We start from the raw sequence: 20,302 nt of genomic DNA, 5'->3' as shown, positions 1-20,302 counted from the left end.
CATGGGGTCACTTTTCTTGGAGCTTGAAAGGAGTGGAGTTGAGATGCATATGGGCCTCAGAGTTTACCTAATCTTGTAAGTCAAGCATTATTGTAGTCCATTCTCACGGCCATGAGAGATCCGACTACTGATCCAAACTCTGGTTTTAGTGGGAATCTGTTTTATTATGGACAGTGGTGCTGCTCTAATAAAGGCAATAGTGTAATCCGTGTGAGAGGTCATAGATAGCTGGGGGTTGAGCCAGAATACTTTTGGTGTGAATGTCTAACAATCTTTATACACATCTCACTCTTCTGGCACCCTCGCAACATGCTCAAATGTGCAGAACATTTCAGGTTGCCCCTTTGCTGTGCTAAGGAAGGGCTGACCTATTTAAGATTGCAGATCGTGGTTTACTTGTTTTTATGTACATTTTTTGCAATTGTTTGTTCCTAACACTACTGTGAGCTAAAGGTGTTTTAGTTTAAGTGTCTGAAAATGTATTCAACATACTATGTTGGATTTCTTCCTTCTCTAGATGCCAGCCTTCAGCCGTATTTGGAACAAATTGATCAGATTGAGGAGCAAGTGGCATCTCTGGAGCTTGCAGCGTACAAGTTGGACGCATACTCTAAAAAACTTGGTAATGGATTCACATTTTACACACTTCCTCTTTCAAAATGTGGTATAGCTGAGGGACTGTGGGGCATATTACACAATCTAAATAATTGTACTAATTCCTGAACGGCTAAATGTGAAATGCCTAGTGATTCCTAATGCTCAGATGTTTTGACAGATACACTTTCACAGATAAGTCCATTCCTTTCAAGTAGATCCTCTGTGTAGCCATATACAGCTGAGCAACAAAGGTTCATGGGGTAGGAAATGATGCATTTAACTGCACCGTAAAACATGCAGATGCAACTGTCCTAGTGAGAATAATTTCTACTTGCTAGTAGTTACAACAAGCTCCTAGTCCCTTCACACATCCTGCCAGGGCATTGGTCCACTTCAAAGCAGGCTGCACCTCTTTTCCCTCTTTTCTGTGAACTCTTCACATATACCACCAACCTCGCCTGCAACTGCTTCATTCACCTGAAACCACATTAGATGTATGGGAAAGTATTGTTATTTGATAATGCAGGAATAGCCATTGACTGTCGCTGCTGACAAACACTTCTCTTGACAAATGTCAGGCCTTGCGCATCGAATCCTACAGTTTTTTTCACTCCATGCGTCACTCCTTTTCACCATACGCTGCAGCATCCTATAGGGGACCAAGTGGACACCTACCACAGCACACAAAATGTTTTCTTCACCAGGTTTCTCAAAGTCGCTATCCAGAAACCAGTAATCTTATTGGTGCTTGGAGTACCCCCAGGGTTATGAACCATTGCAAATCTTCACCCATCGGAAAGGCTGTCTTTCTTCATATAGTCCCAGCTTGTATCTTCGCAGTTTACCTTGTCATTCCCCAGTGAGATACTTGTCCATTCACAAAATGACAAACCCACTGCTCCACCGTTGTTACCCCGATTTAGGTGCCCCTTTGTCCATCACCAGAAAGTGAAATGGAAATCAAATCACAGAAAAAATATCCGCTCCCAGTGCCTTACACAAGGAGATTGTTCTGAAGCCGCAATTAGGATTGTTAAATATCTGGGAGGCAAATGATTTGAAGGAAGTGAAAAAGCAGTTTGTGACGCTGGGGTACACGCTGGTAAAGCGGGAGATAGCTAGAGGGTGGGGGACAGCAAGTATACCGAGCGTCCAGGTGTGGACGAAAAAACTAGACAGATGCATGCTGACGGAAACTGAAGTGTTTATGGCTAGGGGGTGCCCCAAAAAATGGGACCGGAAATGGTCGAGTTGGAATAAGTATCGAGGAGATCCTGTGGTGTCCCCAACGGTGGAATTAGCAATGTATAATAGTACAGAAAGTGCTGAATCTATGTAACGTTTCTTGATGGTAGCTAACTGTCCAGGTTTGAAGTTGTATGTTGGATTTACTGCTATGTATGCACATGATCTTTTGTAGTCAATATAAACATTAAACAAAATAAAATAAAAAAATCCACTCCCATCTGTACATTTGCTGTACAATTTGTCGGCATAGGATAAAACATACACCTCGTTTTTAATACCTTTTTATATAAATTCAGAGGTTTAAGGGTATATGAAGCTCTACATTCCCTAGGAATTCAATGTCATGACATGGGAACTCCGTCACACAATGAGAATCTCACAGTTTCTTCCCTCCTATGGAGCTTGTTCCTTTCTGTGACCCCATTTTTAGGTCGAGCAGACCTACTCTCAATGCGTGAGCATTGAGAGTGTCTGCTTCAGACCTTTTGTGGCCCGTATTTAGGAATGTGGACAGCTACCAGACGCGCGCTTTGACGAGGTCAGATTTCACCTCGGGAGTGAGCGTCTGGTAGCTGCGCATGCGCGAAGCAAATCCCTTGCTCACACACACACATGCAGCCCCCACCCCTCTGCATGCATGCATGCACGCACACACACACACAGGCGCGCGCATGCACACGCAGGCATACGACACACATACAGGCACACATACAGGCACACTATCCCCTACCTCGCATTCTCTCTCAATCACACAGTCACGCATGCGCACACACATTCCCTCGTGCACACACGCGCGCGCACACACTTCACTTCAGCCCTGGGCCCCACTCACCGACTGCGCTCTTCTGGCGGGCTCCGCTCCTCACGGCGCGGCGCGTCTCGTCTCCTCTTCACAATCGGGGCTTCCTCAGGTCCGAGGAGCCCCGCAACAGGCGCCACACTCCTCCTTCTCCCCGGCCCCCTCCTGGGGACCTGGGCTGATTCGGACCGGCAGGGCGCTCCATGCGCCGTCAGCTCGCGGACCTCGGGAGGCGGGACTTCCGGGTCGCCGCGGGCAGCGCGGCGGCACCCTACAACATGAACTTGTTTACTTTTTGTTGTGTCAGCATATCCGTTTCATGGGAAAAATATGGTAATTGTGGAAAAACACAAGTATTAAACATGCACACCTTAATTATATTTGAATAACTCTCCAAATCCTTCAGTTAATACTTTGTGTTAACTTTTGCTACGCACTTATTGAGATAGGTGTTTGCTCACCGTCCACACCTACTTTTGCTTCATTTGACCATTCTTCTGTACAAAGCTGTTCGTACTGTGCCCAGTTCCTTGTAGAGAGTCTATGGACCATACTCCTCAAGTAATGCTTCATATTTCAGTTGGATTGTTTTCACTTTGGAGCTCAGTTTAAGGATTTATGTGTGCTTTTGGTTGTTGTCAGTCATCCTGTAAGATGAACTTCTGTCTCAGTTACAGCTTTCTTAATAAGGGCTGCAGGGCTTCTGTAGTCTCCTCCACTCACATTTCCTTGTATTCTGACAACTCACTACGTACTTGTGGATGAGAACTATTCCTATAACATAATGCTCCAGCTACTATCGTTCACAGTACGAAGGGTGTTTTTTGGTTGATGTGCTGTGTTGGGTTTGCACCGAATGTAACACTTTCCATTTGGATCAGAAAGTTCCATTTTTTTTCATATCATTTTTTTCTCATGTCTACAAAATTGTTCGGAAGGTTTTTTTACACTTCAAACGGGCTCAAGATCATCGTTCTTGAATAATGATATTAATGTTATGTGAGTTACTGTTGGCCTGTCGCTAGCCTCTCCGATCCGTCTCTACTTTGCATATTCAGTTTGGGGGGATAGTTGGATCATTTGTAGGTTTTGTGGTGGTTATTGCTGAGTCTTTGAATTTAAAAGCACTACCCAACAGGGGAGACCGGAGGGGAATGCTGAATCTGTCCTGAAATCATGCTAATAATGCCATTGTACATTAGGGGACAGTTAATCTTGGAGTACCTCAAGTTTAACCAGTTGTCTTTCAATAGCGCCTACCAAATTGACAGTATAAGTGAAGCGAGGGAATCGTGAGGTAGGTTGGAGAGACGAGTACAAATATGTAATGTCTGTCAATTCCAGTTACAAGGCAATACAATTTGAACATTGTGAAAGGGGGTGTAGACTTTTTACATAAGCACAACATATTGTAGACAAGCATTTGCAATGCAATAGGTCTCGCATTTAAACGAGTTTGAGCTATTGGCATTGTGAATGACAATGCCTTTTACTTATGTTTTAAAAAATAAGGCATAAATAAAAGGCATTTTCATTTGCAATGCCAATAGCTCAAACTCGGTAAATGCGAGACCTATTGCATTGCAAATGCTTGTTCTCTTTGCCGATGACTCTGTAACTTGGACATGGCCTTCCCAAAAACATGTAGAACTGCTTCCTTCACCCCTCACTCAATCCTAGGAGACATACTCACGCATGTGGTTTGTCCATCAGTACCCATATAATGTGAGCATCTTCCTTCCTGAAAGTGCTGCACCCCATTGCAACATATTTATCCCCTATAACCTTTTTTGGAATTCAGCATGCTTTTTGCTGGAAACGTTATGTGAACTATATAGTTTAGAAACACATTCTGTAAACAAGTGCATGTACTATATAACGTTTCTGAAAATCTTGGAGTTAGAGAACGTTTCTATAAGAATGGAAACTAGGAACATGTTATTAACTATAACAAAGGAAGTCGGTTAAGTAGGGTGGTTTGGGGGCTGCTGGTCATAACTCTCTGCCACATAAAAAGGGTTCCTGTGAAAACTGGTATGTTTAGTCACACTATTTGTGGTGCAGTTTGTTTTTTTGCCTTAATTTTTTTACACCATGGGTCTCCGTATTGTCCGTCCTCCTTGTTCAGAAGGCATTCCAGCCTTGGATGTAAACTGCATCTGGATGACGTCAGCCACGGTGTCTGTGTCCAGATAACTACAGTAACAAAAATAATGGGGAGTGCAGATACACTAAACTCTGTTCAGGTTTCCACCTGCACTACTCTTGAAATGTGTCCAAATTACTTGTCTCTCCAGCTGCGTACCACGTAAAGGTACTGGACTGTTTTTGCTGTTTGATCTGAAGAAGGATTAAAAGGTGAAACACTCATCTTTAAATAAAATACTACCTAAAAGTGTAAGATGGGTAACCTAAATAAATACCCATGATTAAAAGTTGCAATTACATATTCAGTATTTCACCTGTTATACAAATAGAATTACTTATTTAAACCATATGAAATATATCTCAAAATTAAGGCTTAACTCAATATTAGGGGTTAACACCATCGCTGCTAGCGATATTTTGCTCCTGTGCTGTAATTTTCAAAAGTCCATTGTTCATGACGAGCTGGGCACGTCATCAGCCTGGTAGGAGGCTACTTCATGACGAGCCCAGCTCGTCATGAGCCTGGAAGGGGTTAAAGCCCTGCTTAGAGCCTTATATTAAACAATAAATGGGAACAGAAGTAAGATCATAGGGAACTAAATCATTTTCTGGTAAGAAACCCAGTGATTTGAACATTTGCAATTTAGGTGTGGAAGAGGAGAATTTTAAATGGAAAACAGATTTAATCTGGAACAGACTGCTTCCCTGAGCATAACGCTGGAGGTGGATGTGACCCTCCCCTGCTATGGTCTGACCATTATCTTATTAATTTTAGGGTACCCAAGTCGGGAGGTGGCCATCAATCTCCCGCAATTAAGAAAGAATACAGGTTCAGAGCCTTCCTCCGAGTCACTCCCTCTGCACTTGGAGAAGCACTGGAATCCTCCATTCCCCATCTCTCCGGAAATCCAGAGAATGGCGCTCTTTTGCTTGAATCGTGGGTGCTCCATAGCGCTCCCCAATTAGCCCCTCTGCGGACTTTGCGCCCCCAAGAAAACTAAAACCTTGACTCCCTGGTTCAACCAGATGCTAAGAACTAGTAAAAGCGCCTGTAAAAATTCTGAAAGGGAATAGCAGAAAAACTTTAAACCGGTCTCTAAATGCGAATATAAACAAGCGCTTAAAGCTCATTATAGTAAAGCCTATGAGGCAAAACTAAAACTATCTTACAGACAAAATTGAGTCTTCTAGCAACAAAAGTAAGGAGCTGTTTAAGTTTGTTAAAGCCTTTACAGACCCGCCCCTGGTGGCCAAGGCCCTTCTGCTCTCCTCCGAATGGCCTCTCCAATTAGCAACCTTTTTCCATGAGAAACTTGTGACGATAGAAGATGCTTTCACCAGAGCATCACCGCCTGATCATAAAATGTTGCTAGCTCCTCCTTTCGAATCTATACCTAGAGTTGCCCCCGCTCTTCTGCAGTTTCTCCGGTTGGCACGAAATTATCCCTAGCCATCATCAAGGACCTTCATTTAGGCTCACGTACCGACCCATGTCCAGCAAAATTCTTAGCCTCTGTTGCCGGGACAGTAAATCCGGTGGTTAACAAAATACTCAACTCCTCATTAGCCACCGGACATAAGCCTTCTTTATGCAAGCAGGCTAAAATTATGCCTCTGCTTAAAAAATCCTCTGCTGGTCTAAAGGTGTCGGCACATTATAGGCCCATTTCCCTGCTACCGACATTTTCTAAGGTCCTGGAGAAATATGTAAATATGGTCATCACTGACTACGTGGAAGCAAATAACCTTTTAATTATCAGTCAATCTGGCTTCAGAGACAACTACAGTACTGAGTCCACACTGTTAGAGGGTTCTGAACACATTAAGGAGAGCCTTGATGGGGATTAAAAACCATCTTGATCCTATTAGATTTGTCAGCTGCCTTTGTATCCTATCCCAGAGCCTATTTTGGGGAACAGTATCAGACTCTCTGTATTGATGTCTCTGTTCTAAAATGGCTCTCTATCTTCTTGGAAGATAGAGACCAGGCGGTCTGGACTCCTCCCTTTGCGTCTGGAATCCCTAATATGAATGTTGGGGTTTAGCAGGGTCCTATTTTGAGCCCCAAACTATTCAATCTATATATGTCCTCTGGCATCTGTGTCGGAAGCAAATGGAGCGAAAATCATCTCATACGCTGACTACACGCAGCTCCTATTTACCCGTGACCAGGGAAAGGGCTTTGAGGAAAGGAAAGATTAAAACCTGCCTCTCAAAAGGGTTTACATAGTTAAGGACCAACCAGTTAAAATGTAACCCAGAAAAGTTGGAAATAATTTTCTTTGGCTCACCTCCTACGGAGGAATGGAGTCTTTGGTGGCCGGAAGATATGTCGGCCCCTCTCTCCGCACAACAAACGGTAAAAACCTAGGCATTATGATGGAGAACTCCCTATTCATGAGAGCCTAACTCCAATCAGTATTAGGAACCTGCGTTGGCCTCCTTCGGATGCTGAGGAAATTCCTTCCATTCCTGTCCTTGAACTGTAGGAAAATCGTGGTCCAGGCATTAAATACCTCCAGATTGGACTATGTCAATGTCCTGTACCTGGGCCTCCCATAATATCTGCTTAAATGCTTGCAGATGACCCAAAATGCAGCGGCCAGAGCTATTCTCATGCTTAAACCCAGGACTCGTATGTCCACCCATCTAAGAGCTCTTCACTGGCTGCTTGTAAAAAAAAAGAGGATCAGGTTCGAGGCCCTGGTGCTATTTTTGAAGACCTTCCACGGGAGTGGCGCGACATACCTCATAGGAGAGTTACCCATTACACACCATCTAGAACTCTGAGATCTTTCTCCCTGAACATGGCTTTGGTCTCAAATTGCATGCCCGGTTGGGCAGCTACTCTTTCAGGTTACTAGGGGCCCAGGCCTGGAATGCGCTCCCTGTGTCACTGAGATCGGTGACAGATTTAGCCACATTTATGAAACTCCTTAAAACCTGGCTATTCAGTCCTTAGCACCATTCCTTAGCATCTGGTCACCACAGCACTTGGGGGGGTTGCAGAGAAGGCCTTCGGAAGCGCCGCGACACTCTTGTTGAGTAGCTGTGCGCTATATAAATGCCTGTTGAAACTATTGTGCTCGACTGTACCGGTGCCACTTCCATTAACATTGTTTATACCCCAACCCGGTTTCGTTTCTCGGCTTGCGGCCATTTTGTTGTTGTTATTGTGCCTCCCTTCCCGGATCTCTGCCCCGCTCCCGCCTCCCAGCTGACCCTCCCTCCCACTGATACTGTCGGCCGCTCTGCCGCTTGTTGCACTGTGAACGCCCTGACTCCATCAGCTGCGGCCGCTCCTCACGCAGGTCCCTGCCCTACAGGACGCCTGGTATCTTAGCGCTTCAACGCTACACTGCTATCTGCCACCTGGTATCGTAGCGCTTCAACGCTAGACTGCTATCTGCCTTTGCTCCCATATTCACTATTGCCCAGATTCCAGCTTAGCTAGATTGCCTGATTGCCTACCTTGCTGAGCATAACTACACCATAGCGCTGGTGTACCAAAGTGCGCTTTTAATATCGTTTGTACTGCGCTGTGCTGCCTGTTGAAACTATTGTGCTTGACTGTACCGGTGCCACCTCCATTAACATTGCATTGTTTATACCCCAACCCGGTTTCGTTTCTCAGCTTGCGGCCATTTTGTTGTTATTGTGCCTCCCTTCCCGGATCTCCGCCCCGCTCCCAGCTGACCCTCCCTCGCACCTCCCCTTCCACCATCCACATATGAGAGATGCACTTGCACGCAGCGGTCGCGCCCCATGCGCGCCGAAGGTGCGCCAAAGGTAAGCCCGTCTACGCCCGTCCGCGCCTTGACCGCGCCCAGCACCAGACCCCCTGGTCCCTGCAAAACCCACTCCACCCGCCTATCGTACGACGCCACTTCCCTCCTTGCCCTCAACCCCGGACGCACAGCACCATGCTGCACAGCTACCCCAGGATACACCCATGGACCATTCGCCTGCCACTCCTGCAAGTTTACCTGCATCAGATCCCACACCAAAGCCACTTATTATTATTTTATTTATTTATTTTATTTTTTACATTTGTATGGACCATTCGCCTGCCACTCCTGCAAGTACACCTGCATCAGATCCCACACCAAAGCCACTTATTATTATTTTATTTATTTATTTATTTAATTACATTTGTATGGCGCTCAGCTACCCAACAAGGGTTTCCCGGCGCCTTTGTCACTTCCTCCAAAAGCAGATCCAACTCTTACCGCCTGAAGTGCATCCCGCTCGGTGCACAGACACGCCACTGAACTCTGGGATCTACTCGACACTACATCGCCGGACGTCGCCTTACTTACTGAAACATGGATGAACGCCTCATCAGCACCCGACATCGCCGTAGCCATCCCGGACAATTACAAGATCATTCGAAAAGATCGCGCCATCCAAACAGGAGGAGGCATCGCCATCGTCCATAAGAACACCATCCGCATCACGACCAGCTCCGACGACAACCTCGCTACTGCCGAACACCTTCACTTCCAGATCCACACCGACCCCAGGACCACACTTAGAGGCACCCTCATCTACAGACCACCAGGAACCCGCTCACAATTCAACGAAGACATCACCGACTTCATCAGCCCACATGCCCTCACATCCGAGAACTACATCCTACTGGGAGACCTAAACTTCCACCTGGAAAAGAACAACGACGGCAACACCACCACCCTTTTGGACAACCTGGCCAATTTCGGACTCAAACAACTTGTTGACACCCCCACCCACTTAGCCGGACACACGCTCAACCCTATCTTCACCTCCAGCAAACACATCTCCTTCGATCACACCTCAGCTCTCTATTGGACGGACCCCAGCTGCGTCCACTTCAGCTACAAAAAGACCATAACCCACAACCCCTCACAACCTATTCCCAGAAGAAACTGGAACAAAATCACCACCGACCAACTCACCACTTCACTCAACCGAAACCCTCCTGCCATTTCATCAGACCCAAACCAAGCCGTCACCAAACTCACACAATGGATCACTCACAGCGCTGACGAATTAGCACCCTTGAAAAACCACTAGTTCAAACAAGGTAGCAAAAAGGCCCCCTGGTTCAACGATGACCTTAAGAAATCCAAGAAGTTATGTCGCACCCTCGAGGAAACCTGGAGAAAAAACCCTACCACTGACAACATGACCTCCTTCAAGAACGCTACCCGCAAACACCACCAATTGATCCGATCCTCCAAGAAATCAGCATTCAAGGATCGTCTCGACAACTACGCCCACAACAGCAAAGAACTATTCAACATCGTCAAAGAATTTACCAACCCCACCGCGGGCACCAACGACATTACCCCCTCCCAAGACCTCTGCAACTCTTTATCCTCTTTCTTCCACAACAAAATCGCCGACATACATAACAGCTTTAAAAACCAATCCGAAGAACGGTCCACTCCACCCACATCCGGACCAAAACAACACTCTCACAACCTCTACACCTGGAACCCAATCACTACTGAAGACACCATCCGCCTGATGAACTCCATCCACTCAGGTTCTCCAACCGACCCATGTCCTCACCACATCTTCAACAAAGTAGACTCCATCATCGCACCCCATCTCCGCGATGTCAGCAACTGCTCCTTCAACTCCGCTACCTTCCCGGAAAGCTGGAAACATGCCGAACTCAGCACCCTCTTGAAGAAACCCACAGCAGACCCCTCTGAACTTAAGAACTACCGCCCCATCTCACTCCTCCCATTCACCGCCAAAGTCATTGAGAAAGCTGTCAACAATCAGCTCGCCGCCTTCCTCGAATCCAACAACTCCCTCGACCCCTCACAGTCCGGCTTCCGAGCCAAACGCAGCACCGAAACCGCCCTCATCGCAGCTACAGACGACATTCGAACGCTACTGGACCACGGAGAAACAGTTGCCCTCATTCTACTTGACCTCTCCGCCGCCTTCGACACAGTCTGTCATAGTACCCTCATACAACGCCTCAGCAACATCGGAATACAAGATAAAGCTTTGGACTGGATCGTCTCGTTCCTCGCCGGAAGAACCCAGAGAGTCCGTCTCCCCCCATTCAAATCAGAGGCCACCGAAGTCATCTGCGGCGTACCACAAGGATCATCTCTCAGTCCCACCCTCTTCAACGTTTACATGAGTCCCTTGCATCCATCGCGCGACAACACAACCTCAACATCATCTCCTACGCAGATGACACCCAGCTGATCCTCTCCCTCACCAAAGACCCAAACACCGCGAAAACCAATCTACACGAAGGAATGAAAGAAGTAGCCGAATGGATGAAGAACAGCCGTTTAAAACTAAACTCTGACAAAACGGAAGTCCTCATCTTAGGATCATCCCCCTCTGCCTGGGACGACTCATGGTGGCCACCGGCCCTGGGTACAGCACCCATACCTACAGATCACGCACGTAACCTGGGCTTCATCCTAGACTCCTCCCTCTCGATGACCAGACAAGTCAATGCTGTCTCATCTTCTTGCTTCAACATCCTACGCATGCTCAAAAAAATCTTCCGCTGGATCCCCATCGAATCAAGAAAGACAGTCACCCACGCACTGGTCACCAGCCGACTGGATTATGGAAATACCCTTTACGCCGGAACCACAGCCAAACTACAGAAAAAACTCCAACGCATCCAAAACGCCTCAGCCAGACTCATACTGGACATCCCCCGTCAAGCTCACATTTCCGGTCACCTGAAGGAACTCCACTGGCTTCCCGTCAACAAGAGAATAACATTCTGTCTCCTCACCCACGCACACAAGGCCCTCTACGACCTAGGATCCGAATGCCTCAACACACAACTGTCCTTCTACAAACCCACCCGCCAACTTCGTTCATCCAATCAGGCCCTCGCCGCAATTCCGCGCATCCACAGATCCAATATGGGAGGTAGATCCTTCTCCTACTTAGCAGCCAAAACCTGGAATTCTCTCCCCACCCACCTGCGCCTTACACAGAACCACCCCTCCTTCAGAAAGCAGATTAAAACCTGGCTTTTCGATAAATAATGCCCCCTCCATCCCTCAAGCGCCTTGAGACCCTCCGGGTGAGTAGTGCGCTATACAAATTCTTGAACTTCATTCATTCATTTGTGATTCTGCCCTGCTTTGTTTGGCGGAGGGTATGGCTTTAGGCCCCACCTTGAGGTTGGATGATTTGACTCAAAATAATTTACTCTGCTAAAAGGGCCAGCCTTTTGGGAGGTTGTTGTTATTCTTATGCCTCGGCTCCTGTTCTGGAATCTGAATTCTTTTAGGATTGTTGCCCCTGATTTGAGCCGTTCCTGCCCATGCCCTTCCCAGGTGACTATCTTATCTCGTAGGGTCTCTCTCAGATGTTGCTACACAGCCGTGAAGCCTTTTCTATAGCTCCTAAGGCAGTAAATAGTTACAGGGCAGTATCCGTGGTGGCAGGCTTGAACTGCCAAAGGATTGGATGGGTGCCTTGTGGGCCAAGTATTTTGTACATTATCTGAATTTTGAGGAAACTCTAAACACACTATTGGCACAGATGTTTACCATCATCGGTGGCCCCCAGAACTTGGTACGGCCCCCTCACCCAAACTAGTAGTAAACAAGTATTTGCTATGCAATAGGTCTCTCATTTTCGAGAGTTTGATCTATTGGCACTGTAAATGACAATTCCTTTTATTTAGGTGTTGTTTTTAAAACAGATAAACAAAAGGCATTGTTATTTACAATGCCAATTGTTTAACCTCTCGTAAATAACATGACAAAGTAAAAACACACGTTAACAGGGGGTGTCGCCATGGGAAGTTACAAAATTAGACCTGACAGTACTAAGGAGGGACTACTAAGCCTATTGACCATTGAACAGCCACAGTTTACACTGGACAATTACACAAGCCAATGAAACATATAGGCCGAGAGTGGATGGAGCTTCAAGTCCCTACCTGAATACAGCATGCCTCGCAGAGCATCCCATGCGCTGCTCAGGCTCGACCTAAAAGTCTGGATGGATCAATCTCGAACTATGAAAGAACAAGTTTTGGCCACCACAGTCTCATGTTTCCACATAATGCGTCTGCTTCTGAGAAGAGCTTTCCCTCCTCTACAATGCACAGCATGGAAAACTTTAGTTCAGGCGTGGTTATCAGCTGTCTGGACTACAGTAATGCTCTCCTGGCCTCAGCCAACAAGACGTTGCTCTCTAAACTTCAGGTGGTACAGAACACCATAGCCCGTCTCATTTGCAATCTCCCTTCTGGACCAGCATCCTCCCCTCTCCTACATGCTTTAGATTGGCTACCGGTGAGAAACAGAATTATCTTCAAGATCTGCTGCTTAACTCGCAAAGCTTTATATGGTGAAGGGTCCACCAAGCTATCTTCTAAGATCTCTCGCTACTCTCCCCATAGACTCCTAACATCTTGTGACAAAGCTCTGTTCACAGTGCCTAGGTGTAGAAATCCCCGATCAGGAGACAGGTCGTTCTATTTCCTTGTCCCTTTCTTTTGGGATAAGTTGCCTCTTCAAATGCGAATCTGTGAACACCACCTCCAATTCAGGAAATGGCTCAAGACTAACCTATTCCAAAAGTAGTACCCTCGGCCTGTTAACTTGGAATCGGTGCCGAGATATCCCTCCCGGAATGATGCGCGTAATAAATTAAAATAATATAACGTAACAACCAGAGGCAGAACGTTTGCTTGTGGCTGTTTTTCTTTAAGGCTGGGGCTAACACATGACCTACTGGAAAATCTGGGCAACTGTCAAGGCCCATAAAAATTGGGAACAAACCTGCACATCATGGAGAAGAGTTTACTGCTATCTGCAAGAATACCCGCAGTTGGAAGAATATCTGTGTGGAGGGCACCTCAACACAGGTCGCCACTGGCTGCTAGAATCTTGCAATCCACCTCAGAGTTTTTGCGAGCATGGCTGTCATTCCTCTTCACTCCTGCCATTTGAAATGTACTCTCTCTGCTGTGGCTAGTCAGTCTGATTTGGAAACCATGTGATTCACCATCAAAATCCTTGCAGTTTCAGGGATGGTTTCAGTTAAAGTCCTGGTAGTTCCTAAGTCTAGTTTCCAATTCCCAGTTGCAACTGCGCCTTATGGGTGTCGCTAGAGCATCTTGATTGTCCTTTTTGAGCAACAGGCACCTAAAGTTTGGAACCCGCTCTGGACTTTACGGTGGGTGCTAACCCACTGATGCCCTACCCATGTCAAAAGATTCAGCAAAAAACTTGGGAATCCTAGTAGAAACAAATTTGTCATTTGACCTTCAAGTCAATCGAACTCTATCGGCATGTTTTTGAATTATCAGGATTCTCAGAATGGTGCTCCCTTTTTTTCCTATTTCAGCACTTAAACCAGCAACTCTGGCCCTGATTTCATCTAGGTTAGATTATTGTAATGGGTTGTACTTGAAGATCAATAAATCTGCTATCGCCTAGCTGCAGCTAATACAGAATTTGGCAGCGAGACTGATTCTCGATATCCCCAAACATCAATTTATCTCTGCTTGGATTTAGAAGCTTCACTGGCTACCTATGAACAAGTGTATTCTGTTCAAAGCTTCATATATTGCCCATAAGACGCTATAGAACACTAGGCCGAGAGGACTGTGAATAATGTTTAATTGGTATATCCCCTCTCGATACCTTCACTCTGCATACCATGTGGTGGTTCCTAAATATCGAAAGTCTAGATGGGTTGGCAGAGCTTTTAGAGTTGCTGCAGGTAAGCTATGGCATTTTCTTCCTCTATCTGTCACCTACTTTCAGACTCTAGTCCCTTTTCGAAAGACCTTGCAACCTGGCTCTTCACTCTCTAGTGATTTTGCAATGATCCCTTGATGGTTTTCATTTTCACTGTAGGTTTGTACTGAACAAACCCTCTCTACAGTTCCTTGACGCCCTTGGCCATTCGTTTGCACTATATAAATCCTCTTTCATTCATTCTCCGTCACAGGATCTGGGAGACCTGCTGGGTTGGCAGCTAATCTGCGCCTGGACTGAGTGCTACTAGATATCACATTGTTAGTTGAACTGGAATTGTACACTAAGAATCCATAACCATTTGATATACTTTGTAACTCTTGTTGTTTGGGTGGTGGGTTTCTAACCAAAAGGGTATCTGACCATTTTTCTAAACTGGGAAGTTGTCGCACTGAGTTTGCATCCAATGACCATTGAAACAGTGTCAGACATATGATAGTAGTCTTGTGACACTGATTTTGTCTGGCACCTTAGGTTGTTTGCTTGCACTTTGTGTACAAACACTAGACTAAACCTGATGAGTCCCAAAGATTGCTGTGCTTTCCTACACGCTCTCCCAGAGACAAGCGGTGGCCCCAGGGGCCACTGTTGGAAATAATCTGCTGCCAGGCAGGGAAACGTTATGTCAATGTTTGGGTCGTATCTCATCCCAAGATCCAAGCTTGCACATTTTGGCCTTCTTTGTGGGGGTTTACATTTGCACTTAACCTGTTAACAAGCTCCTTTAGATAGTAAGCTTGGACCTCACTGTCCCAGGGGAGTCAAGTGCCCAGAGGGATTCACTTGGTTGTCCATTTGGAGTGCAGTAGAATCAGTGATCCTGGGACACCAGGGGCAAAGGTGGGACCCATGTAGGTTACTCCCAAGAAACCTCTGCCTGCCACAGAGCACCAGAAAAGGGAGGAAGAGCACCTTCTGTTTTTTCCTCCTTCTTCCTGGGCGTATCTGTAGCCGTGCAGAGGACCCGCTGGTCCAATCAAGCGAATAGGTTGTGTAGGTTGGGCCCAGATAATGTGACCCTGGTCATTACTACACCTCTTTAACCCTAGGCACTGGAAACAGTTTACTATTTGTCCCTGGGGCCAATGTTATCCTTTGGGAGGTGTTCAGGTCAGCTGAGGTTCTCTTTGAAGCGCTCTGGTTTCCTTTTCAAATCAAGAGATCAACTGCGTCTGTATAACCAAGCCTATTTTCAGTATGCAGTGATTTGAGCTAATGGAATGTACTCCCATGTATTATGACACCTTCTTCTATAAACCCACTGATGCCAAACTAATCTACTACCCAATAGTGGATTGCCCACCCTGCAAAATAGTGTTTCTCTGCTTCTAGAGGTTTTCTCGGAAGTGATCTAATCGGGCTGTCCAGAGGAAGGGACACAGACCATTGCACTGGAGTTCAGAGTCTAGAAGACTAGTCTAGTTGGAGACATTGGTTTGCTATTGAGCAAGTGCAGCTTTGTGACCCGTTGTAGATGGTCTTTGGATTTGGGGGCTGAATATTGGTACCGTTTGGCCGCTGTTGAGATTTTCTGGTGACTGGTGTACCTATGGTTCTGGGGTGCCACAATAGACACTGGTGAGCCCACTGGCCATTTGGCTATCAGCCTAGACCATGGGTACTCATAGTACGGCCCGCGGGCCGGTGGCGGCCCGGCAAGCCTTCCTTGGCGGCCCGCGGACCTTGCAAACATCGTACCCATGTATTATTTTAAAGAGGGTCTGCTGCAGCGCGACTCTGAGAGTCTCTGCTGCTCTGTGGGGGTCGGGGGATTCTCACTTAGACAGAGTGGAACTGCAGGAGCCTAAGATGAGGTGAAATACAACAAAGCCTCATTAGCATGTAAATGGCCTGTAATAACCTGTGAATTGCTTGTGTGTGGCTGTGTGTGTGTGCACCTGGAAGCTGTCTCAGCCCAGGCTGACACACAGGCAGGGTGAGGTGACAGAGGGAGGTAGAGAGAGGGAGGGAGGGAGAGAGGGAGAGAGACGGGGAGTGAGAGAGGGAGGGAGGCAGGGAGGGGGAAGTGAGAGAGGGAGGAAGTGAGAGAGGGAGGGAGGGAGGGAGTGAGAGAGAGGGAGGGAGGGAGTGAGAGAGAGGGAGGGAGGGAGTTAGAGAGGGGGGGAGTGAGTGAGAGAGGGAGTGAGAGAGGGGGGGTGAGGGAGGGAGTGAGAAAGAGACAGACAGAGGTAAGGAGACAGAGAGAGACAGACAGAGGGAGGGAGACGGAGGGAGGGATGGAGAGAGGGATGGAGAGAAGGAGAGAGGGAGTGAGAGAGGGAGGAGAGAGAGAGGGAGGGAGGGAGTGAGGGGGAGAGAGGGAGAGAGAGAGAGGGAGTGAGAGAGACAGAGGGAGGGAGAGGGAAGGAGCAAGGAAGGGAGCGAGGAAACAAGGGAGGGAGTGAGAGAGAGAGAGGGAGTGAGGGAGAAAGGGAGTGAGAGAGAGCGGGAATGAGAGAGGCAGACAGAGGGATGGAGCGAGGGAGGGTTGGAACGAGGGAGAGAGAGAGGGAGAGAGAGAGGGAGCGAGGGAGGGAGAGAGAGGGAGAGAGGAAGCAAGAGAGGGAGTGAAACAGGGAGGGAGGGTGGGAGAGAGAGAGAGGTAGGGAGTGAGTGAGTGAGGGAGGGAGGGAGGGAGGAAGTGAGAGAGACAGACCGACAGAGGGAGGGAGGGTGGGAGCGAGGGAGTGAGAGAGAGGGAGGGAGCGAGACAGGGAGCGAGGGAGCGAAATAGGGATGGAGAGAGAGAGGGAGGGAGAGAGAGAGAGAGAGAGCGAGAGAGGGAATGAGTGCGTAAGGGAGGGAGGGAGAGAGATGTGTGTATGCCGGGTCTGGTGGCTCAGTGGACGAAGGCATCCGCTGCAGGGACCTGTGATCAACCTCATGGTCATAGTTTTTTTTTGTTGATCTAGCCCGCACCCTCCCCCACTGACCCCGCCCCCACCGGTGCGGCCCTCTGACACAAAGCACACTGTAAATTTGGCCCCCGAGAGAAAGTTTGTGAGTACACATGGCCTAGACAATGATGTCGAAACCCGGGAACTCAACCCACATCATCTCTCAAAGCAGAACATCAAGAGAAATAGTTCCACTGTCAGTGTAACCTCCTCCAGCTGGTGATATAAGTAACCAGGCTGGGCCAGTGGGGGAGCCCACCTGTGCCCCCTTCTGGCACGGCATGGAAGGAGTAAAGTACGGGGGCCCGCAGTGAGGGCTTCAGGAGCAGTAGGCTCATCCAGCCTCCAATTCACCAAAGCAGATCCTCTGGGGAAAGCTGTGGCTATTTGGTTGCAATAAACCCAGTACTTTTGAGGTTTGCAGAGTATTGTCATCAGGTCTTGGGCCGGCAAGTCACACCAGTTCTGAAATTCACAGGCAGTCTCTTCAGTCTTTGCCCACCCCAAGCAAGAGCAATCTCCACCTGCGGGTAGCAGCTGACGGTCTCTCTGACGTCCACCCAACCTTCTATTGCACTGGAGTATTCCAGAGCTGCGTGCGCCATTCCAATGCAAAGAAGATGAATCACAAGGTCGCAAACTGACTTGCTCACAATTATGTTGGTATGTGGAAGCCCACCTCTGCCAGGAAGACAGCTGACCCCCGCCTCACCCCAAGACTGCTACAGTTGTTACTTAGCAGCCTGCATGAGCCCACACATTGCTGCTAGAAAGTACCCAATGGCCGTGTGACGCCACTGGTCTTAGCCCTGCGCGGTTATCACTAGACCACACCTTCTCCCATGAGGCACATGTTCACTGTAATGTAATAATTAGAGCTTGTGTGAGATGCCCGCTGAGTATTTTTAGATGAGCTCATTTTGCTTTATTGATTACCTTTTCTTTTCACCCCACAGAGGCAAAGTTCAAGAAGCTGGAGAAGCGGTAACTATGATGTTTCAAGTACAGAAATAACACTGGGTGTCCTGCACTGAAAAGGTCCCTTTGCTGGTAGGCAGTGCCGCTGGCTTTGCAATGCTTCTCAAGTAATATGAACCTGCACATGCCAGCGTCCTGTTCTTGCTGTCGTCCTTTGAAGGTTAGGCCTGGCAAGTTCCTGCTGTATGAGACATCAGTGGCTGCAAAACAACAGCGAGAGCTGTGCGCAGATGTCTTTCAGACTGTACAAGTCGAGCAATATTTCATTGTTTCATTGGAATTACCCTAGGGAAACAATTACAGTTCGCTCAGTCGACTACAACACTCTGTCATGCTATAATGTCTGCCATTTTTATCTGCATCCTTTTGACGGAAGCAACACTTAGCTGAATGAGAGGCGTCCGACCAAGTATGACACCTTTTGTAAAGGAAATCACAAACTAGTTCAAGAGGTTATTCTTGCAGCAGCCAGCTCACAAGGAACATTGGACAAGAAACCAGAAATGATGGACTACCACTGCCCCCTGCTGTTCAGAGGCACTAGCTTGTTAGGATGTTGCACATGGGTTCTCCCAGACTAGTGCACATGTGGACTGGTACAAAATATAAACAAATGTAGAGTTTGTGCTTTACTAATAGCGTCTGCCTTCGCTGTTCATAAACACAGAACCAAAAAACAAAACCAGACTTTCAAAAATCACACTTATCTGTGTTTTTATATGTGTGTGCTTAGCTGCTTAATTTCCTACTGATTTGTAGCGTGCTGTCCTTTTGGCTAATTCTGGTCTAATGTGAGGAACACCGTCCACAGTGAAGCTACTGAAAGACAATTTGGAAAGGTGTGCATCATAAAAACATGGCAGACTAAATCATTACAAATGCCTGCAAAAACATGTTAAAAACAGGTGACTTTTAGTGCTTTATTTGATGAAAATGAGACTTATACTTTTGTCACTAGGTAATGCAGCTTTAAGGCCTAGTTTAATGTGTGAAACAGTGCATTGCTGTAAATGTAGAGCAATTTAAGCTTATGTTTGAAAATGTATGTAGCCAGCTGCAGTGGTGGCTAGTACGTCAGAATCTACCCTGCCGCTGCAAATGCTTAGGTTAAAGTTTGTTGGTAATTGTTCATTTTGTACATTTACACACACTCGTTTTTGTGGTACGCTCTCAAAGCTGTGATTTGTGAGTGAAGCATCTCTCCCATAAAGACTTGTGTTGCACAGTTGTATGTAGTGTTCCTTGCAAGTGCCCAGGTGCCAGAGCTCATTGTGGTCTGGTAGCATGCTGTTCCGCTGGTTGTGCGTGGCTGGAAGGGTGTGGTTTTCGAGTGTCCCTTATTACTACAGTCATTATGTGTTAAGTGTGAAAACCAGAGTTATGCCTTTATTCAATAATATACCATTGTTTCCTAGCTTGTAGTGGGCTGGAAAGCGAATGGGCCATCAGATGCTTAAGCATCCTATGACACTCAGTGGTTGGTTGGAAGGGTCTAGGGACAGTGGCCATTCTTGGGACAGTTTTGATGTTTTGTGTGATTTGGCGGAGGCCAAAGTGTCCCAGATGTGGGCTACAACTCTCCACTTAGTGTAGTGGGTGGAGAGGAGCTGAGGTGTTTTGAATGAGGGATCACCCTGAGCAGTGTAAGTGAGTGAGGGGAAGAGTGCAAAAACAAAATGAGTGAGTGATTAAAACTATCTCAATAGTTCAATTTCTTTATTCAGTGGTTTCCTCGGATAGGGTTAAAATTGAGAGGACTGGAGGTTCAGAACAAATATACCAACGTGGTGGTCAACATGTTTCTGCCTTTACTAGAATCCAACCGGAGTTCTTAGGCATTCTTCAGGATCAAACTTCAGTACAAGTCACTCTGCAAACAA

General features: G+C 47.0%; 1 protein-coding gene across 1 annotated transcript in view; it reads left to right on the top strand.

Moving 5' to 3' along the window:
- The window catches only part of BLOC1S2 (biogenesis of lysosomal organelles complex 1 subunit 2), a 48,832-nt gene extending 29,185 nt beyond the window's left edge, over positions 1 to 19,647 (top strand). The window contains exons 4-5 of the mRNA XM_086942661.1: positions 518 to 622; positions 18,401 to 19,647. Of these exons, the coding sequence (XP_086798787.1) occupies positions 518 to 622; positions 18,401 to 18,432 (137 nt within the window). The 3' untranslated portion in view covers positions 18,433 to 19,647. The remainder of the gene's footprint in view (positions 1 to 517; positions 623 to 18,400) is intronic.
- The last annotated feature ends 655 nt before the right edge of the window (positions 19,648 to 20,302 follow it).

Source organism: Lissotriton vulgaris, chromosome 11 (assembly GCF_964263255.1).
Source record: "Lissotriton vulgaris chromosome 11, aLisVul1.2, whole genome shotgun sequence".
NCBI classification, from domain to species: Eukaryota; Metazoa; Chordata; class Amphibia; order Caudata; family Salamandridae; genus Lissotriton; species Lissotriton vulgaris.
The sequence above is the reverse complement of the archived record's forward strand: the minus strand, read 5'-3'. Positions and strand labels throughout refer to the sequence as shown.